Source organism: Apodemus sylvaticus, chromosome X (assembly GCF_947179515.1).
Source record: "Apodemus sylvaticus chromosome X, mApoSyl1.1, whole genome shotgun sequence".
Lineage (NCBI taxonomy): Eukaryota > Metazoa > Chordata > Mammalia > Rodentia > Muridae > Apodemus > Apodemus sylvaticus.
Genome location: NC_067495.1, coordinates 64,694,464 through 64,717,239, shown reverse-complemented (window position 1 = coordinate 64,717,239; position 22,776 = coordinate 64,694,464). Strand labels below are relative to the sequence as shown.

At 40.2% G+C, this 22,776-nt stretch overlaps 1 protein-coding gene across 1 annotated transcript in view; it reads left to right on the top strand.

Moving 5' to 3' along the window:
- Positions 1-1,360: 1,360 nt before the first annotated feature.
- Positions 1,361-22,776, top strand: part of Zdhhc15 (zinc finger DHHC-type palmitoyltransferase 15) — a 126,221-nt gene continuing 104,805 nt past the window's right edge. The window contains exon 1 of the mRNA XM_052171074.1: positions 1,361-1,725. Coding sequence (XP_052027034.1) covers positions 1,590-1,725 — 136 coding nt within the window. The 5' untranslated portion in view covers positions 1,361-1,589. The remainder of the gene's footprint in view (positions 1,726-22,776) is intronic.

Sequence of the window (22,776 nt, the reverse complement as noted above, 5' to 3'; positions counted from 1 at the left end):
TCAGAACTTCAGGACTCAATAACTTATCAGACTATTAAATATTGTAACTAAAATATACTCTGCACTTCATTACATTACTACTTTGGTAACATCAACCTTTATCTTAATCTGAAAAGAAACAATAGCTCTGTTGTCACTTTAGGGACATTATTGCATGTATAACCATACATTAAAGCCATACAACAACCTTAAAAAAACCTCTTGCTCTCACACAGAAGTCACACTGACTGTAAATCAAAACTGGGTCTCAGCAAAAGTATAATCTCATCATGTACTAGACCTTTGGAAATCATTAGATCAATGAGTATGAAATTTACAAACACCCATAATAATAGAACTATGGTAGGTACTTGTGTCAAAACAACAGCTTGTTGTCTTAAGGAGGACATGAGCTTCTTAGTGACAGTATCCTGGTTTGCCATCATTTATACTAAAGTTGACCTAATAGAAGGCAACAACTTGCTTCCTGGTTGGTCCCCTGCTCTTAGGCTGTCTTCCTTAGCGAAATCCTGCTTACTGTTTTGCAGAAGTATCACTGTGACACCATTGCATTGCCCACCCCCCAAACCTTTGCTGACTGTTTACAATCTGCTCTACATAACTGTGTCCCTGACAAGGCACCAAAGAGCACTCCCATCCTTGCTTCAGACTCACTCCCACCCTCTTCACATAAACTCTCTTCAAGGTACTGCAGCTGTTCTTGGAACACTAGAACTGTCATGTCATGCCCTTTCAAACACATTTCTGTTCTGAAAGGTCACCAATCCTCTATCTGCCTGAAAATGCTTTTATTAATAAAGCTTAAACCTCTCTCTACCTTTAGAGCTTTCCCTGAGTCCAGAATCATTATGGTCTTCACTTGATTTCTGCATCACTGTGTTTATTCGGAAAATATACTAAGCTAATTCTGCAGGGAGGACAGAGAGGGAGGAAGGAGTGCTCTGTCAAGGGATATACCCCAGCAGGGACTGCAGCACTACGTGTTAAGCATACTGTTCAAGCAGCAGTGGGAAGATGGAGCTGGATGACCTTTAATTCATGAGGTGCTATTGTGTTGTACTGTGCGCATCTTTTGCACAATGCCTGTGTACTTATGTGTCTGGGGCTTGGGACAGCAGAGAAAAAGAGCTACAGGGGAAGGAAGAGAGGAGAAACCAGAATTGAAGAGGTAGATGCAGAGCAGTAAGGGCAGATGGGCGGACCCACATTTCTTGGGCTTTACATTTACCAGAGGCCCAGCCCAGCAAGCTCAGAGGAAGTGGTTGGGGGTTGGGGGTTGGGGGTTGGGGGTAGGGGGCGAGAGGTGGAAAGGGGGCGGGGCCGCAGTCCCTCTGAGCCTGGCGGCCTGGACGGCCAGGCCACCACCTTCTGCCCCACCTCAGCCGGTTCCTGAAGCTGTGACTCACGCCAACTGTGCCAGACGGGACGCGCTGGGCAGCGCAGCCCCACAGGTGGCAGAGGCTCGAGGACGATTCCCGCCAGGCTAAGCAGTGGAGCGCCGCACAGCGCGCCTTCCCGCCTCCCAGCCGCCGCCCAAGCAGTTCCCTGCCGGCGCCAGCAGGCCTGCTCGGTCGATCTTCGAGCCGAAGATGCGGCGGGGCTGGAAGATGGCTCTGTCTGGGGGGTTGAGGTGCTGCCGCCGGGTACTATCCTGGGTGCCAGTGCTCATTATTGTCCTCGTCGTTCTCTGGTCCTACTATGCCTACGTCTTTGAACTCTGCCTGGGTAAGTGGGGCTGACCACAGAAACTGGGGAAATTAAGCTCCAGCACAATCGTCTGCCCTATCCTTCATACCGATGTCCCCAGTGCGCTCAGCCCTCGCCCTGCGGCTTTTCCTTTCGCGCCCTGGAAAAAAAAACTCGCAGTTTCCAACCTTGGGCTTCTCACAATATCTCTCCTGCTCTGTCTCACGAGGGTCCCACCACGTCGCCATCTCCTCTCCTCTGGGCTTTCTTATTTCTTTGCCCTACTCTCGATAATTCCCTGTTTCTACCAGAATCCCCCTTTCCCCTTACAAGGTAACCACTTAAGCTGTACTGCCTGGCAACCACCTTCTTAGCAGCCCCCCCCCCCCAACCAATTGAGGAAGCACCGTACCCGTGTCCTTAAAGTGCCCGCTCCACCAAAGCATCCAACTAAGGGCCCCACCATTTTCCCCTCCTACTGTGACTCCTTTCATACTGGGGATTCCCTACTAGGAATCCAAAAATAATTCCTGTACTCTCCTATTAGCTCACCGTTTCTCCACACTGAGATCCATACTCTCTCTGCAATCCTCAAACACAAGCAGAGAGGTTCCACATCTCCTCTCCACCCACTTATGAACCTCTCACATCAGAACACTCCGTTCTCACTTTTTACACACGCTAAGCCCTCTGTCCATCTTTTCTTTCCCTGAGATCCAAGAGTGAGAGCATGTGTGCGCGCATATGCAACACACACACACACACACACACACACAGAGAGAGAGAGAGAGAGAGAGAGAGAGAGAAGTACTTCATATGTTTCTGCTCTGTTCTATTCATGGTTCACACAATGATAATAAACTTTCCCCTTTCTTTCCCTGTGGGCTTTCCTCATTTTCAGAGCTCTTTTTGTGGTGTGTGGGTTCTATACAACACTCTTCTCATATTAGAGCTGCTCAGTGTAGCACACTAGGATTCAGCCTCTTCCCTTTCCACTCTGTAGAGCATTCAACTTCTCATTAGAAGGCCCACGTTTTCTGACACATCTACTAGTGACCCCACTTTGTCATGATCATATCCCATCGACTACAATCTCATACTAGAATGTTTTCTTTACACCTCAAAGAGTCTCCACAATCTTTCCCATATCCCACTGAAGATCCACTACTTGTCTAATCATTAACTATGTTTCCTGAGAAACATTCTTCACCCCTTCCAGTATTTTACCACTGTCCCTACCACATTCTGTCACTATCAGTCTCTGGTGCGTGTCATTGTTTCCTCTCAGAATGCACTTGCCCCCTGCCTTCTCAAGCCTGGGAAATCCAGTTTTTCATGCTCAAGTTTGTAGCTTTTGGCCCCTTCTGACACGAATATACTTTTGTTGTTTTGTTTTCTTAGGCCACCCCTTTAATGATGCTGGACTTTCCTTATGCCCTGTCCTACACACCAGGGATCACTCTAGTCTCTCCTTATTTACAACCTGGTTCACATCATATGCCTTGTGCTTTCAAACTCAGAATTCTCCAGTATTTCACAGTACAAAACCCAAGACCTTATCTTGTATTTACCCACATACACTTAGATTTTCTTATGTTTCTAGTCCTCTGTCTATTACATATGGCCTTCTAACAGTCTCTCAAATTAGTTTTCATAACATACACTTGTCTCCTCTCAACAGAAATTTCTCATGGTCCATGAAGAATCCCCATATCTTTTCACGTGAGATCCTATTAAGACCTATTATCACTTCAATACTGAAGTCCCATTGCTATCCCCTTATACTTGTAACCTGCAGTCTCCCCTATTCATTCATGTGGAATACTAATTGCCACCCCACTAGAGTTCATACCCATTTCATCAAACATCCCCTTGAGACTGCCTTCCTCTGCTTCATTTATTTCCTCCTATCTCACTTCTCACCTCAAATATTACTGCTAGGGTGCTACTTTTCAGCTACGCTTATAATCCCTTTCTCTTATATAGTTGAAAAAATTATACTCTACCCCTACACAAATTTGGGTCAAGTAAAGTAACCGTGTTTTTCCAATCTAAGAATTCCTTCTAGTCAACTCTATACATCAAGGTTTGGCTTTTTTTCTGGCCTTCTTCTTAAGGATATTATGGAAAATACAGAAAAGACATTTAGCAATAAGTTTTGTTTGTTGCCTTCATAGATGGACACTTAGGCTATTTTCCTTTTCTTCTCTGTCTGCTGTCAAGGTGCATTCCCTTGACTGGCAAGTTTCCTGTTCTCAGACCTTACCACTTTGTCTTTTTTGAATGATTAACTAAGGGATCAAAAGAGCAGCTCCATTGTGATGCTATGTACATTGCTCCCAGGAACAATGCCACATTGTAAACACTATTAAGCCTACTTTGAAAGTCCTTTAATGCTAACATACATGAGCTCAACAAGAAATTATGTTAAAAATCAGTAATGGTGAGAGTTACTTCTTCTATCTTGTTAATTTTTGTACCAGGAAAAAAGTGTCCTCACTACTGCAATGATATTAACAGTCTATATATCACCTCACTAATCCTCAGAGCTCTATAAGGTAGGCACCATTATTACCCCCACTATCCAGATATGTAAACTGAGTCAACAATCTGAGGTAAGACCAAGTATCAGGTATGGTGGTACACATTTGTCATCCCAGTACTTGTGTAGTAGAGGCAGGAGGATCAGGAGTCCAAGGCCATTCTCAGCTACATAGAAAGTGTGAAGCCAGGCTAGGCTACATAAAACCCTGTCTCACATCCCACTCCCCCATACAGAAAAAAACAAAACAATGCATAAAATTAGCTTTCTATAGGTTCTTAGTCATGCCATACTAAAAGCTGCTAGAAAGCTTAGGGTTTCTTATGCCCAGTTGAGAGGAATGGATTAATTACATAGTTTATCTGAGATTATAGAGCTGGTAAATTGTTAAACTTAGATGGTAACACAGGCAATTTGGATCTTCTGTTCAGGTTATTATAACATGCTACTTCCTCTCAATTAGTACAGAGGTCAAAACTGGTGACCCACAGGACCTGTAGAACCTGAAAATATATTTTATTTGCCTCAGACAATGTTATTTTTTAAACATTTTGCATCACTATTATTTTTAAACTAAGCTAAGCCCTGTAGAGTTACATATACCTATAGTCTCAACACTTGAGAATCTGAAACAGAGGGGTCACTTGAGCTTAGGAGTTCAAAACAAACCTCTTTACTATAGGCAGAACCTATCTCAAAAACTAAAAATCAGTAAAATAAGTGTGTCCTTGACTTCTGTTTCTGGCTCTCCCATTACTATTACAGCCTTAATGTTTTCTAAAGTTTTTTTTTTTGTGTGTGTGTGTGTGTGTGTGTGTGTGTGTGTGTGTGTGTGGTATTTGGAGGTATGTGCCTCCACATGTTGTGGAAGTTAGAGGAAGCATAGGAATTGGTTATTTCCTTCTATCATAAGAGTTCTGGGGATTGAACTCAAAGACCCTAAGACCTGGTGGCAGATGCCCTTACACTTTGAGCCCTCTTGTAGGCTCTATTTGTATGATCTTTTAACAAATGTGCAACCTGGATTTCAGATGAAGAAAATTTTCTAATGTTACATTTAGTATAGCACTGAGAACTAGAGTCAAGCCTGCCTGATAACAAAGCCATGCCTTTATCAATGTAACAAAAGCAATAAATTAGGGGTTTGCTATGACTTAAAAGGTAATATTAAAGAGCTAACTTTCTTTCTAAAGAGAATCTCATCCCTCCAGAATATCAGGTTGATACTAAAGGTGATACATTTGTACTTATATTTTTATTTCCATAATATTTTTAATTATGAAATAATCACACCATTTCCTCTTTCCCTTTCTTCCCTCCAATGCCTCCCATTGTATCCTCTTGGTCTGTCTCAAATTTGTGGCTTTTTTCTTTAATTATTGTAATATACACATAGCCACACTCACATTTGTAAATAAAAAAGTACAGCCTGCTCAGACTGTATCATGTAGTTGTATGTGTATAGGGCTGACCTCTTGCTGTTGGATAATCATTGGTGAGCTCTTCCTGCTCTCAGCATTCCTTCCTTGTGTTGTAGTTCTTTGTCTGGGGTTGAGGCCCCATGAGATTTCCGCCTTGCATATTAGCACATCTATTGTTGTCATCCTTGTTCAGGTCTTATTTAGGCAGTTTTGTTGCCTACATGGTTGTAGCCTCCCTGACATTTCTAGATGACACAATCTCACAACAAACTTCCTGTTCTCTGGCTCTTCCTAACTTTCCACTCTGTCCTCTGTAATGATATCTGGGCCATAGGTGCAGGAATTATGTTGTAGATATATCAGTTGGGCTGTAATTTTTTTTAGATTAATTCTGCTTTTACAAGCCAGGAGACCTAGGGCAGGTCATCTAATCTCTTCCAACTTCAGTTATTTGCATGTGCATCTTAACAGTGTGATTATTTATTCATACCACAAATACTTGCTCAGTACCTACTACTATACACTAAGCATTGCTATCATGACATTTAAATATTCTGATGGTCGAAAAGCATGAAATGTAGTTTACAACACAGTATAAAAGTGTGTTAGATGTCAACTTCCTATATTAATAAGAATATAAAGTATTCTACCTCCCTCAAAAATTAAGCTTACATTTTTTAATGAGAAAGAAAGTAATAGTATCCATTTCATTAGGGTAAATATTATATGACAGAAGACAACCATTGTAAAGTATTTAGTCATTTAGGACATTTACAATGTTGTGAAACCATTAGTTAAATATAATCACCAAATCATTATTGCTACCACCAAAAGAAAACCACATGGATGTTAAAAAATAGTTCTTCTAGGGGAGGGAAAGCCAATGTTCTTTAATGATATGGCACCATCCCAGTGGGTGTTCTCACCACACCAGTGAGGGTGTAGATAGCACAAATTAAACTCAGTGGGTTATTTAATAAAATGATAATAAGTTGGGAGTGGTGAGGATATATCTGGGACTAGTTAAGGAAAAGTATGAAGAGTAAATTGGTCAAAACACCTTGTATGCATGTATGAAATTCTCAAAAAGTTAATAAAACCATTATATTAAAGAAAGTAGTAACTTCCTGTTCCCTTCACCTGTTCTAGTCCCTGTCAACCACTCATCTATATTCTAGCTCTGTTTTTGCCTGTTCTATAATGTGTGTGTGTGTGTGTGTGTGTGTGTGTGTGTATTTGTATGTCTGTGTCTGTGCTTGTGTGTATGTCCTTTTGCATCTGGATTCTTTTAATTAACACTATGTTTGCAAGGTCTAACTACAGTGCAGCATCTAACAGTATACTATTCCTTTAATAGATTACTGATATTCTATTCTGTGTCTTTGCCAGAGTTTGTCTATATATCTGATCAAGGACATTTGGGATGTTTCACCTTTTCTTCTGTTCCAAACAGTGCTACTGTGAACATTTATATGGAAATAATTCTTTATATACAAGAGAAGGATGGGAATGATTGAACTGTATGGTAACTTTTTGAGGAAACTGTGAACTATTATTCAACATGGCTGAACATATACAATATCCATTAGAAAAAAATTATACCTTGATGTAGTATAATGTGGTATTGTTTTGTAGCTTGATTTGTATTTCCTAAATGAGTAAACATGTTGAACATACTTTATGTTCTTGACCATTTTTGTGTCTTATTTGGGAAATATCTATATGGACTGAGCAGGTTGTATTTAGGAATACACATACACACATATATGTGTAACTATAATTAATGAAAAATGGAGACCATGAATTTGAAAGAGAGCAAAGGATAGGGTGTATGGGAGGGTTTGGAGGAAGCAAAGGAAAGAAGGAGATGATGTGATTATGATCTCAAAAAATAAAGGAAATATTAAAAACAAAAATGACTATTTGAGTTGTATACAAAGTATTAAATTTAAGTGTGACATTTCATATATACATATCTTTATACATGGTTCATATTTAGTTTTCTATTAGCTTTCCTTGTTCCCCCTTTCCCATGATGCTCCTGTTGGTCTCCTTCCTCTTGTCCAAGTAATCTCTCTTTTCATGTCTTGTATATGCATATATACATATGTAATCTATATATGCATATATTTTACATGCATATAGATTCTACATGTGAGAGAAAACATTGGGTATCTCTTTTGTCCTACCTCCTGTTAGCCCCTGCTTTTCCTTAAATGCTCCCTTTAATTTTGATGTCATATATAGGCATAAAATGATAGATAATACTGTTAAACACAAGTATTTCCTATGAGATGAATGTAATATTTATCTTTCTGATTCTAGTATAATTCTCTTCCTTTAATTGTTCAAATGAGATGTGTTAAATGTTGTAATTTTGGTATGTAGTAAGACAGGTTCAAAAACACAGACTAAAGAACTAAGAGCAGAAATGACACACAAGAATGAATATATCAATTCCTATTTTACCTTGGTTTGTAAGAGGACAAGGCAGACAGTATTCCCATGCTTACCAGATTATTATAAAGATCTTCCAAACATTGACTCAAATTGAAATGAAAACACAAGTTTCCTGGGAATTTTAGCTCTCTGAATCTTTCTCCCATGGCAGTAGTAATTACAAACCCAAGAAAATGGCTGTGCATACTGTAGACAATGGAGATGGCTTACCTCATATGAATTGGTGCTTAGTGACCCAGGAGAATCCAAAGGGTAGCATTGTCTTAGAACTGGAGAAAAATTATTAACCCCAAATCTAGAGACCAGTGCACAAAGTGTCAAGATTGAGTATATTGGGGAAAAGTAATCATCTTCCAAGCAGAGACCCAAGGCAGGGTAGATGAGTTCTTCAGACAGACAACAGACAGACAGACAGATAAACCGACAAAAGCACTCTTTCTGAGATGTAGTACAGGAAGGTAGTGTTGTGCCTAGAGAAACAGGAAGATACTGGGATAGCTCCTTGTCATGATAAAGGCCAGGATTCCTTCAGGATCTTATCCATCATGCTGACTCTTGATGGATAAGCTTCTTCAGTCACTTTGTCTAAAGCAGTCTTTTGTGGACACCTAGAAGGCTGGTGTCAATTAAACTTCTGGGGTTCTTATCCTGGCTGAAGCCCACCAAAACTGTTGCCAAAATCTGTAGCTTCTGCTTCCTGTTGCTTTCCTGAAAACCACAAGAAAGAGATTAGTAGAACAGACAGATTTTATTCAAGCCTGGACCTGAGGAAACTAGGATAGAAATTCCCATCTCAGATTTCTATTTCTCCATTTTAAGGAAAAGCTTATATCCCAACCAGTGATGTTTCCCCAGAATCCTTGCAAGCATTTGCTGCTATTTACTTCCTTGATGATAACCATTCTGACTGGAGTCAGATGGACTCACAAAGTGGTTTTAGTTTGCATTTCCTGAGAGGCTCAAATGTTCGAACATTTTTGAAAATATTGATTGATCATTGTATGTTGAAGTTTTGTCTTTTACTGTCCATTGTAATGATAAGTGCAGGCCCCAAAGACCTGGAGTCTACACCTAGTCTCTGTGACCCTGCCTCCAAGTTAGTTCTGGTTGCTGAATAAAGATGCTGACAGCCAATAGCTGGGCAGAAGAGAGACAGGTAGGGTTTAGATTTTGAGGGCTTGAGGGGAGAGGAGGACCATGAGGAGCAAGAAGGTGCAGGAGAGGAGGAAGGAGAAGCAACCATTGGTTAAGAGTCAGGAGTATATGGCCCTGAGGGCTGTCTGATTGGAGTGAAGAGCAGCCCAGATGAAGCATAGTAATAACTCAGGGTTATTGATAGGAAAATATATTCTAACAGCATGGAAGGTAGGCAGCTGCCCAGTTCTTGTGCAGCTTAAGGCTTATTGTAAATATAAAGGCTGTGAGTGTGCCTTTCATTTGGGAACTAATTGGTTTAAGGAGGCATAGAAACCCCAGACCGGACTGGGATTTAAATGTTTGCTACAATTGTATTTGGTTTGACAACTATGTATTAAATTTTCAGGCCCATTTAGTGATAGCATAATTTGTAGTTTTAATGTTTAATTTTCACACATATATATATGTGTGTGTGTGTGTGTGTGTGTATAAAACTTATTTATTTATTTATTTATTTATTTATTTATTTATTTAAAACTCCAGATTTTATTCCTCTCCTGGTCCACCCCATACCATATCCCATACCTCCTCCCTGCCCCCTATCTACACGAGGATGTCCCTACCCCACCCCAACCCCACCAGACCTCTAAACTCCCTGGGGTTTCCAGTGTCTTGAGGGTTAGGTACAGATGTTTAATTTTCTAAGTTTGTTATAGATTCTCAATATTAATCTCTGGTCTGAAGCATACTTAGAAAATATTTTTCTCTCACTCTGTAGACTGTTTCTTTCCTCTGGTGATTGTTTCCTTTGTTATAAGCATTTTTAATTTCATGAAAGCCCATCTGTCAGTTCTTGGTATTATTTTCTGTGCTATTGGAATCCTTTTCAGGAAGTCCTGGTCTATGTCTATGCAGATATTCTAAGTGTTTTTCTCTAGCACTTACAGATTTTTCATGTCTTACATTATTCCTTTGATCTACTTTAAATTGGTTTTTTTTTTAACAGGGTAAAAAAATGGGGATCTATTTTTATTCTTTTATATGTAGCTATCCAGCTTTCCCAGAAACACTCTTTGAAGAACCCATCCTTTTGCAGTGTATACTTGACATCTTTGTCAAAAATTGATGACTGCAATTAACTAAAAAAAAAAATCAGTAACCCCCTCCCACTATACATACTATAAATGGCCTGAGAAAGAAATTGAGGAAACAACACCCCTCACAATCACCACAAAAACTCTAGCCAAGCAAGTGAAAGTCCTATATAACAAAAACTTCAAGTCTTTGAAGAAATAAAGAAGATATCAGAAGATGGAAAGATGTCCCATGCTCATGGATCAGTAGGATTAGCATGGTGAAAATGGATATCCTACCAAAAGCAATCTACAGATTGAGTACAATTCCCATCAAAATTCCAACAGAATTATTTACAGACCATGAAAGACCAATACTCAACCTCATATGGAAAACAAAAACAAAACAAAAGCAAAAAACAACTAAACAAAAAGGCCAGCATAGCCAAAGCAGTCCTGTATAATAAAAGAACTGGAGGTATCAACATCCCTGATTTTTAAAAACTAAATGGTACTGGAATAAAAACAGACAGATTGATGAATACAATTGAATAGAATAAACCCACACACTTATAGACACTAGATTTTATGACAAAGGGGCCAAAACTATACAATAGAAAAATGAAAGCAGCTTCAACAAATGATGTTGGTCTAACTGGATCTCTGCATGTAGAAGAATGCAGATAGATCCATATTTATCATCCTGCACAAAACTTAAGTCCAAGTGGATCGAAGATGCTAGCTCATACTGGTGAGGATTTGGAGCAAGGGAGATAATCCTCCATTGCTGGTGAGAGTGAAAACTTGTACGATCACTTTGGAAATCAGTTTGGTGCTTTCTCAGAAAATTTAGAATAGTTCCACCTCAAGGCCTAGTTATACCACTCCTGGACATATACCCCCAAAATGTTCCACCATACCACGAGGACATTTGCTCAACGATGTTCATAGCAGGATTACTTATAATAGCCAGAAACTGGAAACAACCTAGATGTACCTCAACCAAAAGATGGGCAAAGAAAATGTGGTATATTTAAACAGTTGTATTACACAGCTATTAAAACAAGGACATCGTGAAATTTGCAGGCAAAGGGATGGCATGAGGAAATATCATCCTGAATGAGATAACCCAGATTCACAAAGACAGACACAGTATATACTCACTTATAAGTGGATATTCGCCAGCAAGTGCAGGATAACCATGCTACAATCAACACACTCAAAGAAGCTAAGCAACAAGGGGGAACTAAGAGAGGACGCTTGAATCTCACTGAGAAGGAGAGATAAAATAGACATTGGCGGTAGATGGAGTGTGGCAACTGGGTAGGAGAGGGGGTAGGGAGGGGAACAGGAAGTATCAAGTGGGGGGTAGGATAAAGGGAAGGAGAACTGGGAGAACTGGGATTGGTGGAAGGGGCCATCATTACGAAGAACTAGAAACCTAGGATGAGGGAAACTCCCAGAAACTTATGAGGGTGACCCTAGCTAAGACTCCTAGCAATAGGGGACCTGAAACAGCTACCTCCAGTAACCAGGCAAGACATCTGATGGAGGGATGGGGACACCAACTCACCCACAAAACCTTCTACCCACAAGATATACAGGGATAAAGATGGAGCAGAATTTGAGGGAATGGCCAAACAATGATTGACCCAACTTGAAACCCATGCTGTGAAAGACAGCCCATCCCTGACACTATTAATGATACTGTCCTATACCTGCAGATAGGAGCCTAACATAACTTTCCTCTGAGAGGCTTCACCCAGAAGCTGATGGAAAGAGATGCAGAAATGCGTAGCCAAACATTAGGTGGAGCCCTGGGAATCTTATGGAAGGGGGAGAAGAAAGATTGGAGGAGCCAGAAGGTCAAGGACATCACGAGAAAACCTACAGAATTGATGAACTTGGGCCCATAGGGGCTCACACAGCCTGAATCTCCAACCAAAGAGCATGCATTCAATGGACCTAGAACCCCTACACATATGTAACACATGTGCAACTTGGTCTTCAGTCTTCACTTCTAACAACTGGCTCAGAGGCTGTTTCTGATTCTGTTGCCTGCCTTTGGATCCCTTTCCCCTAACTGGGCTGCCTTGCCTAACCTCAATAAAAGATGCACCTAGTCCTACTGCAACTTAATGTGCCAAGGTGGGTTGATATCAGGGGAGGATGCCCCTTCTCTGAGGAGAAAGGGGGAGGGTATTGGGGGAAGGGAGTGAAGAGGGAAACTGGGAGGAGAGGGGGAGGGGAAGCTGCAATCTGGATATAAAGTCAATAAAATTTAAAAAGTAAAATAAATGAATTCTAGCTGTATCAATTTATTTCTACACTGTAATTTAAGGGCAGGTATTTTGATGCCTCTAGTATTACTCCTTCTGCTAAGGATTTTACTAGCTACTCAAGTGTTTTTTGCATTTATATGAATTCTAGGATTTTTTTCTAGTTGTGTGTAGAATATTTTGAGAATTTGCATGGGGGATTGCATTGAGTCTATAGATCGCTCTTAGTGACATAGCCATTTTCACAAAATTATTTCTGTCAATCCATGAGTACAGGCGTTCTGTCCATCTTCAAGTTTTCCTTGTAGAGGTCTTTTGTTTTTGTTTTGTTTGTTGTTGTTTTAGCTCTTTGGTTTTTTGAGACAGGGTTTCATTATGTAGCCCTGGCTGCCCTGGAATGGCCTCTGCCTCCCTAGTGTGGGATTTAAGGCATGTACCACTGTGTTAGGCTATAGGGATCATTTTTTTCTTCCTTTTAAAAAATTGGTTATTTTATTTATTTACATTTCAAATGTTGTCCACCTTCCTGGTTACCCCTCCACAAACCCCCACATTCCATCTCTCTCTCCCCCCTTCCCTTTGCCTGTATGAGGGTGCTCACCCACCCACTCCCCCATTCCCTCCTCCCCGTCCCACATCCCCCTATGCTGGGGCATCAAGCCTCCACAGGACCAAAGGCCTCCTCTTACATTGATGCCAGATAAGCCATCCTCTTCTACATATGTGGCTGGAGCCACGGGTCCCTCCATGTGTACTCCTTGATTGGTGGTTTAGTCCATGGGAGCTCTGGGTGGTCCAATTAGTTGATATTGTTGTTCTTCCTATGGGGTTGCATTCCACTTCTTCTCCTTCAGTCCTTCCCCTAACTCTTCCACTTGAGTCTTAGGACTCAGTCAGATTAGTTGGCTTTATCTGCATCTGTATCAGTCAGTTGCTGGCAGAGCCTCTCATGGAACAGTTATACGAGGCTCCTGTCAGGAAGTGCTTCCTGGCATCAGCAATAGTGTCTGGGTTTGCTGTCTCCAGATGGGATGAATCCCTAGGTGGGGCAGTCTCTAGATGGCCTTTCCTTCACTCTGAGCTCCATTTTTTGCCCCTGCATTACCTTTAGACAGGAAAAATCCTGGGTTAAAATTTTTGGGATGGATGGATGGCGCCATCCCTCATCTGGGGGCCATGCCTATCTATTGGAGGTGGTCTCTACAGGTTCTCTCTCCCCTTTGTTGGGTATTTTGGCTAATAACAGCCCATTTGGATCCAGGGAGACTCTTGCTTTCCTGACATCTGGGATTTTCTAGTGGCTACCACCAGTTCCCCATCCCCAATTGCTATACACCTCTGTTCAATATCCTGACTCTCTGTACTTCTCTCCTGTCTCTTCCCATAAATGAACCTGCTCCCTTTTTCCCTCCCCTCCTCGCTCCCTTCAAGGTACCTCCCTCTACTTCCTGTAATTATTTTGTTCCACCTTCTAAGTAGGATTGAAGCATCCACACTTTGGTCTTCCTCCTTCTTAAGCTTTATATGCTCTGTGAGTTGCATTGTGGGTATTCTGAGCATTTGAGCTAATATCCACTTATCAGTGAGTACACACCATGTGTGTTCTTTTGTGTCTGGGTTACCTCACTCAGGATGATATTTTCTGGTTCCATCCATTTGCCTGCTAGTTTCATTAAGTCATTGTTTTTAATAGCTGAGTAGTACTCTGTTGTGTAAATATACCACAATTTCTGTATCCATCCTTCTGCTGAGGATGGATACAGAAATTATCCATCCAAATTATTATCCAAAGCTGGGTTGTTTCCAGCTTCTGACTATTATACATAAGGCTGCTATGAACATAGTGGAGCATGTGTCCTTATTACATGCTGGAGAATCTTCTGGTATATGCCCAGGAGTGGTATAGCTGGGTCCTCAGGTAGTACTATATCTAATTTTCTGAGGAACCACCAAACTGATTTCCAGAGTGGTTTTACCAGCTTGCCATCCCACCAGCAAAAGAGTGTTCCTCTTTCTCCATATCCTCTACAGCATCTGCTGTCCCCTGAGTTTTTCATCTTAACCATTCTCACTGATGTGAGATGGAATCTCATGGTTGTTTTGCTTTGCATTTCCCCAATGACTAAGGACTTTAAACATCTCTTTAGATGCTTCTCTGCCATTTCAGGTTCCTCAGTTGATAATACTCTGTTTAGCCCTGTTCCCCATTTTTTATTGATATATTTTTTATTTACATTTCAAATGATTTCCCCTTTTCTGGGTCCCCACTCCCCGCAAGTCCCATAAGCCCTCTTCCCTCCCCCTGTTCCTCCATCTACCCCTTCCCACTTCCCTGTACTGGTATTCCCTATACTGTTGCACTGAGTCTTTCCAGAACAAGGGGCCACTCCTCCATTCTTTTTGGACCTCATTTAATATGTGGATTATGTCTTGGGTATTGGTTCTCTGGAGTCTAGCTTAAGTTCTTTGTATATATTGGATATTAGCACTCTATTAGATGTAGGATTGGTAAGGATATTTTCCCAATCTATAGGTCATCAGTTTTGTCCTATTGACAGTGTCCTTTGCCTTACAGAACCGTTTCAATTTATGAGGTCCCATTTGTTATTTTTTGTAGAGCCTGAGCCTTTGACTAGTGTTCTGTTCAGGATATTTTCTCCTGTGCTAATGTGTTTGAGGCTCTTTTCCACCTTCTCTTCTATTAGATTCAGTATTTCTGGTTTTATGTGAAGGTCCTTGATCCACTTGGACTTGAGCTCTGTACAAGGAGATAAAAACGGATCAATTTGCATTCTTTTACATGCCTAATGCCACTAGAACCAGCACCGTTTGTTGAATATGCTATCTTTTTTCCACTGGATGGTTTTGGCTTCTTTGTCAAAGATCAGATGACCATAGCTGTGTGGACTTAATTTTGGGTCTTCAATTCTATTCCACTGATCTACATGCCTGTCTCTGTACCAATAGCATGCGGTTTTGTTTTTTTTTAAATCATTATTACTAGTAGTACAGCTTGAGGTCAGGGATGGATGGTGATTCTCCCAGAATTTTTTTTTATTGTTGAGAATAATTTTCACTATCCTGGATTTTTGTTATTCCAGGTGAATTTGAGAATTGCTCTTTCTATCTCTGTGAAGAATTGCTTTGGAATTTTGATGGAGATTGCATTTTGACTCTATAGATTGCTTTCAGTAAAATGATCAGTTTTACTCAGTTAAACCTGCTGATCCATGGGCATGGGAGATCTTTTCATCTTCTGATGTCTTCTTAAATTTCTTTCTTCAGAGATTTGAAGTTCTTGTCATACAGATCTTTCACTTGCTAGGTTAGAGTCACACCAGAATATTTTATATTATTTGTAACTATTGTAAAGGGTATCATTTCTCTTATTTCTTTCTCAGCCCATTTATCCTTTGAGTAGAAGAAGGCTACTGATTTCTTTGAGTTAATTTCATACCCAGCCACTTTGCTGAAGTTGTGTATCAGCTGTAGGAATTCTCTCTTGGAATGTTTGGTGTTGCTTATTTATACACGATCATATCATCTGCAAATAGTGATAGTTTGACTTCTTCCTTTCCAACTTGTATCCCTTTGACCTCCTTTTGTTGTCTAATTGCTCTGACTAGAACATTGAGTACTATATTGAATAAATAGGGAGAGAGTGGGCAGCCTTGTCTAGTCCCTGATTTCTGTGGGATTGTTGATTTTGGCTACTGGCTTCTTGTATATTGCTTTTGTTATGTTTAGGTATGAGCCTGGAATTTCTGGTTTTCAGTAACAACAAAAACAACACAAACAACAAAGTATTTTGTCAAATGCTTTTTCTGCATCTAAGACAATGATCTTGTGGTTTATTTTCTTTGAGTTTATTTATATAGTGGATTACTTTGATGGATTATCCTATATTGAACCAACCTTGCATCCTTGGGATGAAGCCTACTTAATCATGGTGAATGATTGTTTGGATGTGTTCCTGGATTTGGTTTGCAAGAATTTCATTGAATATTTTTGCATTGATATTCATAAGTGAAATTAGTCTTAAGTTCTCTTTCTTTGTTGAGCCTTTGTGTGGTTAAAATGTAAGCATAAGTGTGGCTTCATAAAATGAATTGGGTAGTTTTCCTTCTGTTTCTATTTTGCAGAATAGTTTGGCAAGTATTGGTATTAGGTCTTCTTTGAAGGTCTGATAGAATTGTGCACTAAAACCATCTGGTCCTGGACTTTTCTTGGTTGAGAGACTTAATGACTACTTCTGTTTCCTGAGGGGTTATAGGACTGTTTAGATGGTTTATCTAATCATGATTTAACTTTGGTACCTGATATATGTTAAGTAAGTCAACTATGTCATCTAGATTTTTCCAGTTTTGTTGAGTATAGACTTTTGTAGTAGTAGCTGATGATTTTTTTTTTTAATTTCCTCAGTTTCTGTTGTTATATCTCCCTTTTCATTTCTGATTTTGTTAAATTGGATACTGTCTCTGTTCCCTCTGGTTAGTCAGATTAAGGGCTTATCTATCTTGTTGATTTTCTCAAAGAACCAGGTCCTGGTTTTGTTGATTCTTTGTATGGTTCTCTTTGTTTATACTTGACTGATTTCAGTCCTGAGTTTGATTATTTCCTGGATCTACTCCTCTTGGGTTTGTTTGCTTCTTTTTGTTCTAGAACTTTCAGATATGCTTTCAAGATGCTAGTGTATTCTCTCTCCAGTTTATTTTTGGAGTCACACAGAGCTATGAGATTTCCTCTTAGCACTGCTTTCATTGCATCCCATAAGGTTAGATATGTTGTGCCTTTACTTTCATTAAATTCTAAAACATCTTTAATTTCTTTCTTTCTTTATTTCAAGTTATCATTGAGTAGAAAGTTGTTCAGCTCCCATGTATATATGGACTTTGTGTTGTTTTGTTGTTATGGAAGACCAGCCTTCTTCCATGGTGGTCCAACAGAATGCATGGGATTATTTCAATCTTCTTGTATCTGTTGAAGATTGTTTTGTGTCCAGTTATATGGCCAGTTTTAGAGAAGGTAAAATGAGGTGCTGAGATGTTATACTTTTTTGTTTTAGAGTGAAATGTTCTGTGGATAGCTGTTAAATCCATTTAGTTCATAACTTCTGTTAGTTTCACTGTGTCTCTGTATAGTTTCTGTTTTCATGATCTGTCCCTTAGTGAGAGTGGGGTGTTGAAGTCTCCCACTATTATTGTGCAGAGTTCAAGGTGTCCTTTGAGCTTTATTAATGTTTCGTTTATAAATATGGGTGCTCTTGCATTTGGGGCATAAATGTTCAGAATTGAGAGTTCATCTTGGTGGATTTTTCCTTTGATGTGTCCTTCCCCATCATTTGGATAACTTTTGGTTGAAAGTCTGTTTTATTCGATATTAGAATGGCTACTCCAACTTCTTTCTTGGAACCAGTTCCTTGGAAAATCTTTTCCAGCCTTTTATTCTGCATTAATGTCTGTCTTTGTCACTGAGGTGTATTTCTGTATGCAGCAAAATACTGGATCCTGTTTACGTATCCAGTCTGTTAGTCTATGTCTTTTTATTGGGGGAATTCAGTACATTGATATTGAGAGATCTTAAAGATCAATGATTTTTGCTTTTTGTTATTTTTGTTGTTAAAGTTGGAATTATGTTTGTGTGATTCTTTTCTTTTGCATTTGTTATGAGATTAACAAAGCTTTTTCTTGAATGTAGTTTCCCTTCTTGTTTTGGAGTTTTCCTTCTATTATCCTCTGTAGGGCTGGATTAGTAGAAAGATATTGTGTAAATTTGGTTTCATCATGGAAAATCTTGTTCTCTCCGTCTATTGTAATTGAGAGTTTTGCTGGGTATAGTAGCCTGGGCTGGCATTTGTGTTCTCTTAGGGTCTATATTACATCTGCCCCGGATCTTCTAGCTTTCATAGTCTCTGGCGAGAACTCTGGTATAATTCTGACAGGTCTGCGTTTATATGTTACTTGACCTTTTTCCCTTACTGCTTTTCATATTCTTTCTTTGCTTTGTACATTTGGTGTTTTGACAGGAGGAATTTCTTTTCTGGTCCAATCTACTTGGAGTTCTGTAGACTTTTTGTATGTTCATGGGCATCTTTTTGTTTAGATAAGGGATATTTTCTTCTATAATTTTGTTGAAGATATTTACTGGCTGTTTAAGTTGTGAATCTTCACACTTTTCTATACCTGTTATCCTTAGGTTTGGTCTCATTGTGTCTTGGAAGTTTTGGTCTGCCTTTATAAGTTACTTGTCCTTTTTCCCTTAGTGCTTCTAATATTCTTTCTTTGTTTAGTGAATTTGGTATTTCGATTATTATGTGACGGGAGAAATTTCTGTTCTGGTCCAGTCAGTTTGGAGTTCTATAGGCTTCTTGTATCTTCATGGGAATATTTTTCTTTAGGTTAGGGAAGTTTTCTTCTATAATTTTGTTGAAGATATTTACTGTGGCCCTATAAGTTGTGTATCTTCTCTTTCTTTTATACCTAAAATCCTTGGGTTTGGTCTTCTCATTGTGTCCTGGATTTCCTGGATGTTTTGGGTTACAAGCTTTTTGCATTTTCTTTGACTGTTGAGTCAGTGTTTTCTATGGTGTCTTCTGCACCTGAGATTCTCTCTTCTATCTCTTTTATTCTGTTGGTGATGCTTGCATCTATGACTCCTGATTTCTTCCCAAGGTTTTCTATCTCCAGAGTTGTCTCCCTTTGTGATTTCTTTATTGTTTCTACTTTATTTTTAGATCCTGGATGATTTTGTTCAGTTTGTTCACTTGTTTGTTTCTGTTTTCCTGCAATTCTTTAAGGGATTTTTGTGTTTCCTCTTTAAGGGCTTCTACCTGCTGTCCCATGTTCTCCTGTAATTCTTTAAGGGATTTTTGTGTTTCCTCTTTAATGGCTTCTACCTGTTCACCCATGTTCTCCTGCATTTCTTTATGTCCTTGAAGTCCTCTATCAGCATCATGAGATGTGATTTTAAGTCTTGATCTTGCTTTTCCGGTGTGTTGGAGTATCTCGGACTTACTATTGTGGGAGAACTGGGTTCGGGTGGTGCCATTTTGCCTTGGTTTCTGTTGGTAATCTTCTTGCATTTTCCTTTTGCCATCTGGTTATCTCTGGTGTTAGTCTTGCTGTCTCTGACTGTGGCTTATCTATCCTGCAAGCCTGTATATCTATACTTCTGGGATTCATATTCTTTCTGTGCACACAGATATATAGGCATGCTCCAGAGACCAGCTCTCTTGTGGTGGTATTTGTGCATGTAGCTCTCTGGCCCAGAATCAGCTCTGCATTAGGCCTCTCTACAGTCCTGGGAGGTTAGCTATCACCCTGCACCACTTAGATATGGCACACTGTGGCAGAGAATGGTACCCAGCCAGAGACAGAAACTGGAAGGCTCCAGCCTGAGGGTTCCAGATGGGTTCCTCTGAGCAGCATGGGTGGTCCTACCTATGCTTTCAGGCCTCTCTGCACTTCTGACCTCCTGTATTTCTTTAAGGGAATTATCCTTGTCCTTCTTAAAGTCCTCTATCATCTTCATGAGATGGAATTTTATATGTGAATCTTGCTTTTCAGGTATTGGGGTATCCAGAGCTTGCTGTGTTGGGAGAGCTGGGTTCTGATATTGCCAAGTGGCCTTGGTTTCTGTTGCTTATGTTCTTGTGATTCCTCTCACCATATGGTTACTCTCTTATTAACTGATCTTGCTCTTTCTGACTGGAGCCTGGCCCTCCTGTGAACTTGGTTATGTTGGGCATCCTTAGGTCAGGCTGTCTCTGGGTATGGGATTGGTTCTGTAGAACCTGATCTGTGAGCCTGGCTGTATAAATACTCCTTGGGTTCACACTGTCTTTGGTTTGGACTAGGTGCAGAAGGGAGCTGGAGCACAGGATCAGCTCCTAAATGTAGGTAAGAACTGGAAGGAATGTCTCAAGTGGGGCAGGATGTCCTGTGTCTTCTGGGCCAAGGGAGATCCCAGTTAGGCCAGGTATTGTAGTGGAGGTTGGGGCCTCACCTGTGTGCCTGGGTGTGTGAAAACTCCTGAGGATGTCAAGCTGTGTCTGGGTGTGTGTGAGGCTGGGGTTAGGGCTGGAGCACAGAATCTGCTCCTGGGGGCAGATGCAAACTGGAGGTTATAGTGTGTGGTTAGTTTATTTTTTGTATTTATATCCATTAGATAAATTCAATATTTATATGTACATATATGTTTGTGTGTGTGTGTGTGTAAGAGAGAGAGAGAAAGAGAGAGGGGGAGAGGGAGAGAGAGAGAGAGAGAGAGAGAGAGAGAGAGAGAGAGAGAGAGAGAGAGAGAGAGAGAGAGAGAGAGTCCTAGTTGGGGTTTATTGCTGTTAAGACACCATGACCAAGTCAACTGTTATAAAGTAAAACATTTAATTGGATCTGGATGTAAATTTCAGAGGTTTGATCTATTATCATCATGGTGGGAAACATGGCAGCATCCAGGTAGATAAGGCACTGGAAAAGGAGCTGAGAATTCTGCATCTTGATCTGTCTGCAGCAAAAGGAGTCTATTGGGCATAGCTGGAACTTATATGAGACCTCAAAACTCACCCCCACCTACCCCAACAAGGCCACACTGACTCCAATGAAGCCACACTTCCTAATAGTGCCACTCCCTATGGGCCAAGCATTCAAACACATGTGTCTATGTGAGCCATATCTATTCAAACCACCACAGAAAGAGAGAAAGACACAGAATATCTAGTCTTGTTACCAAAATAATACTGGCTTCACAGAATGAAATTGAGATTGATAGTGTTTTTCCCTTTTTTATTTTATGGAATAGTTTGTGCATCAGTGCTAATAGTTGATAGTTCATTTGTAAAGATCAAACAAAATTTGGTGATAAATCTGTCCTATCCCATGCTTTTCTTTGTTGGAAGACTTTTTATTGGTATTTTCATCTCTTCTCATTCTAGAGGTTTTCATCCTTTATATATTATCTTATTAAAATTTTTTTTGTTTGTTTGTTTTTCGAGACAGGGTTTCTCTGTGTAGTCCTGGCTATCCTGGAACTCACTCTGTAGACCAGGCTGGCCTCAAACTTAGAAATCTGCCTGCCTCTGCCTCCCAAGTTCTGGGATTAAAGGCGTGTACCACTACTACTACTACTACTACCACCACCCCCACCACTACCACCACCACCACCACCACCACCACCACCACCACCACCACCACCACCGCCCGGCTTTATTAATATTTTAATAATCAAAGAAGTGTGCTTTATTGTGACATTTTCACAAGTATTCGTTGTTGTACTGTATTATTTTCCCCTTGACCACCCTCCACTATTCCTGTTCTCTTACTCTTGCTGGTCCATTTACTCCCCCAAATAGTCCCTCCTTGTACTTTCATGTCACATATTTCACATTCTCTTGTTAGCCGCCTCCCTGCTCCGTTTAGACTTCTTCATCTCCTCTCATATATATCCATCCTCAATCTCTAGGGAGGAAGTCTGGGGATGTGGGTGAAGCCTGGCCTTACAGATAGCAAAAGATTGCCAGGTCATAAACTACATCCTTTCCCAGCATTCTGGGTGGGAAACAGGTGAACATCTTCTTTTCCTGTTTTCCCTAGTGCTTATCTCTGTGTGCAAGGACCTTGTAACCTCTACATAATAGTTAAGCAGAGATTTTATGGGTGCCTGTGATAATACATATATATATTTGAAAAGTATACTGTCCAGTCTTTGCAGATTGGCTTTTGTGTTGGAATTTCCTCTAATCATCATTAACTAGGCTGTTTACAACTATATCTACGCTTTCTCTTCCTGTTTTTCAATTTCTGAAGTTCATCTAGAAGTAAAAATGTGAAGTATTTCAGGGCTTCCTAGAACAGGCATAGCATTTTGAATGCCTGCATGTCCTTCTCGGTTCTGTGATACATATGGTAGCACTTAATATTCTCATCCCACCACGGGTCTGCTTTGTCAACTTCTCTTGGACAGGCATTGAGAAGACCAAAGTCTATGGGTGAGAGAGGATTACTTGTCAGTGCTGGGATGAGAGAATGTATATACAGAAAAATGATTGAGAACAGAGTTCTCCAGATGGAGCTCAGCCAGAATTAAGTAACTCCAGGGCTCATAACTTGTAATGAGATTACTTTACATGAACCACATGCAGAATACAGAACTAGAATACGAACAAAAAGATGCAGATTAACATA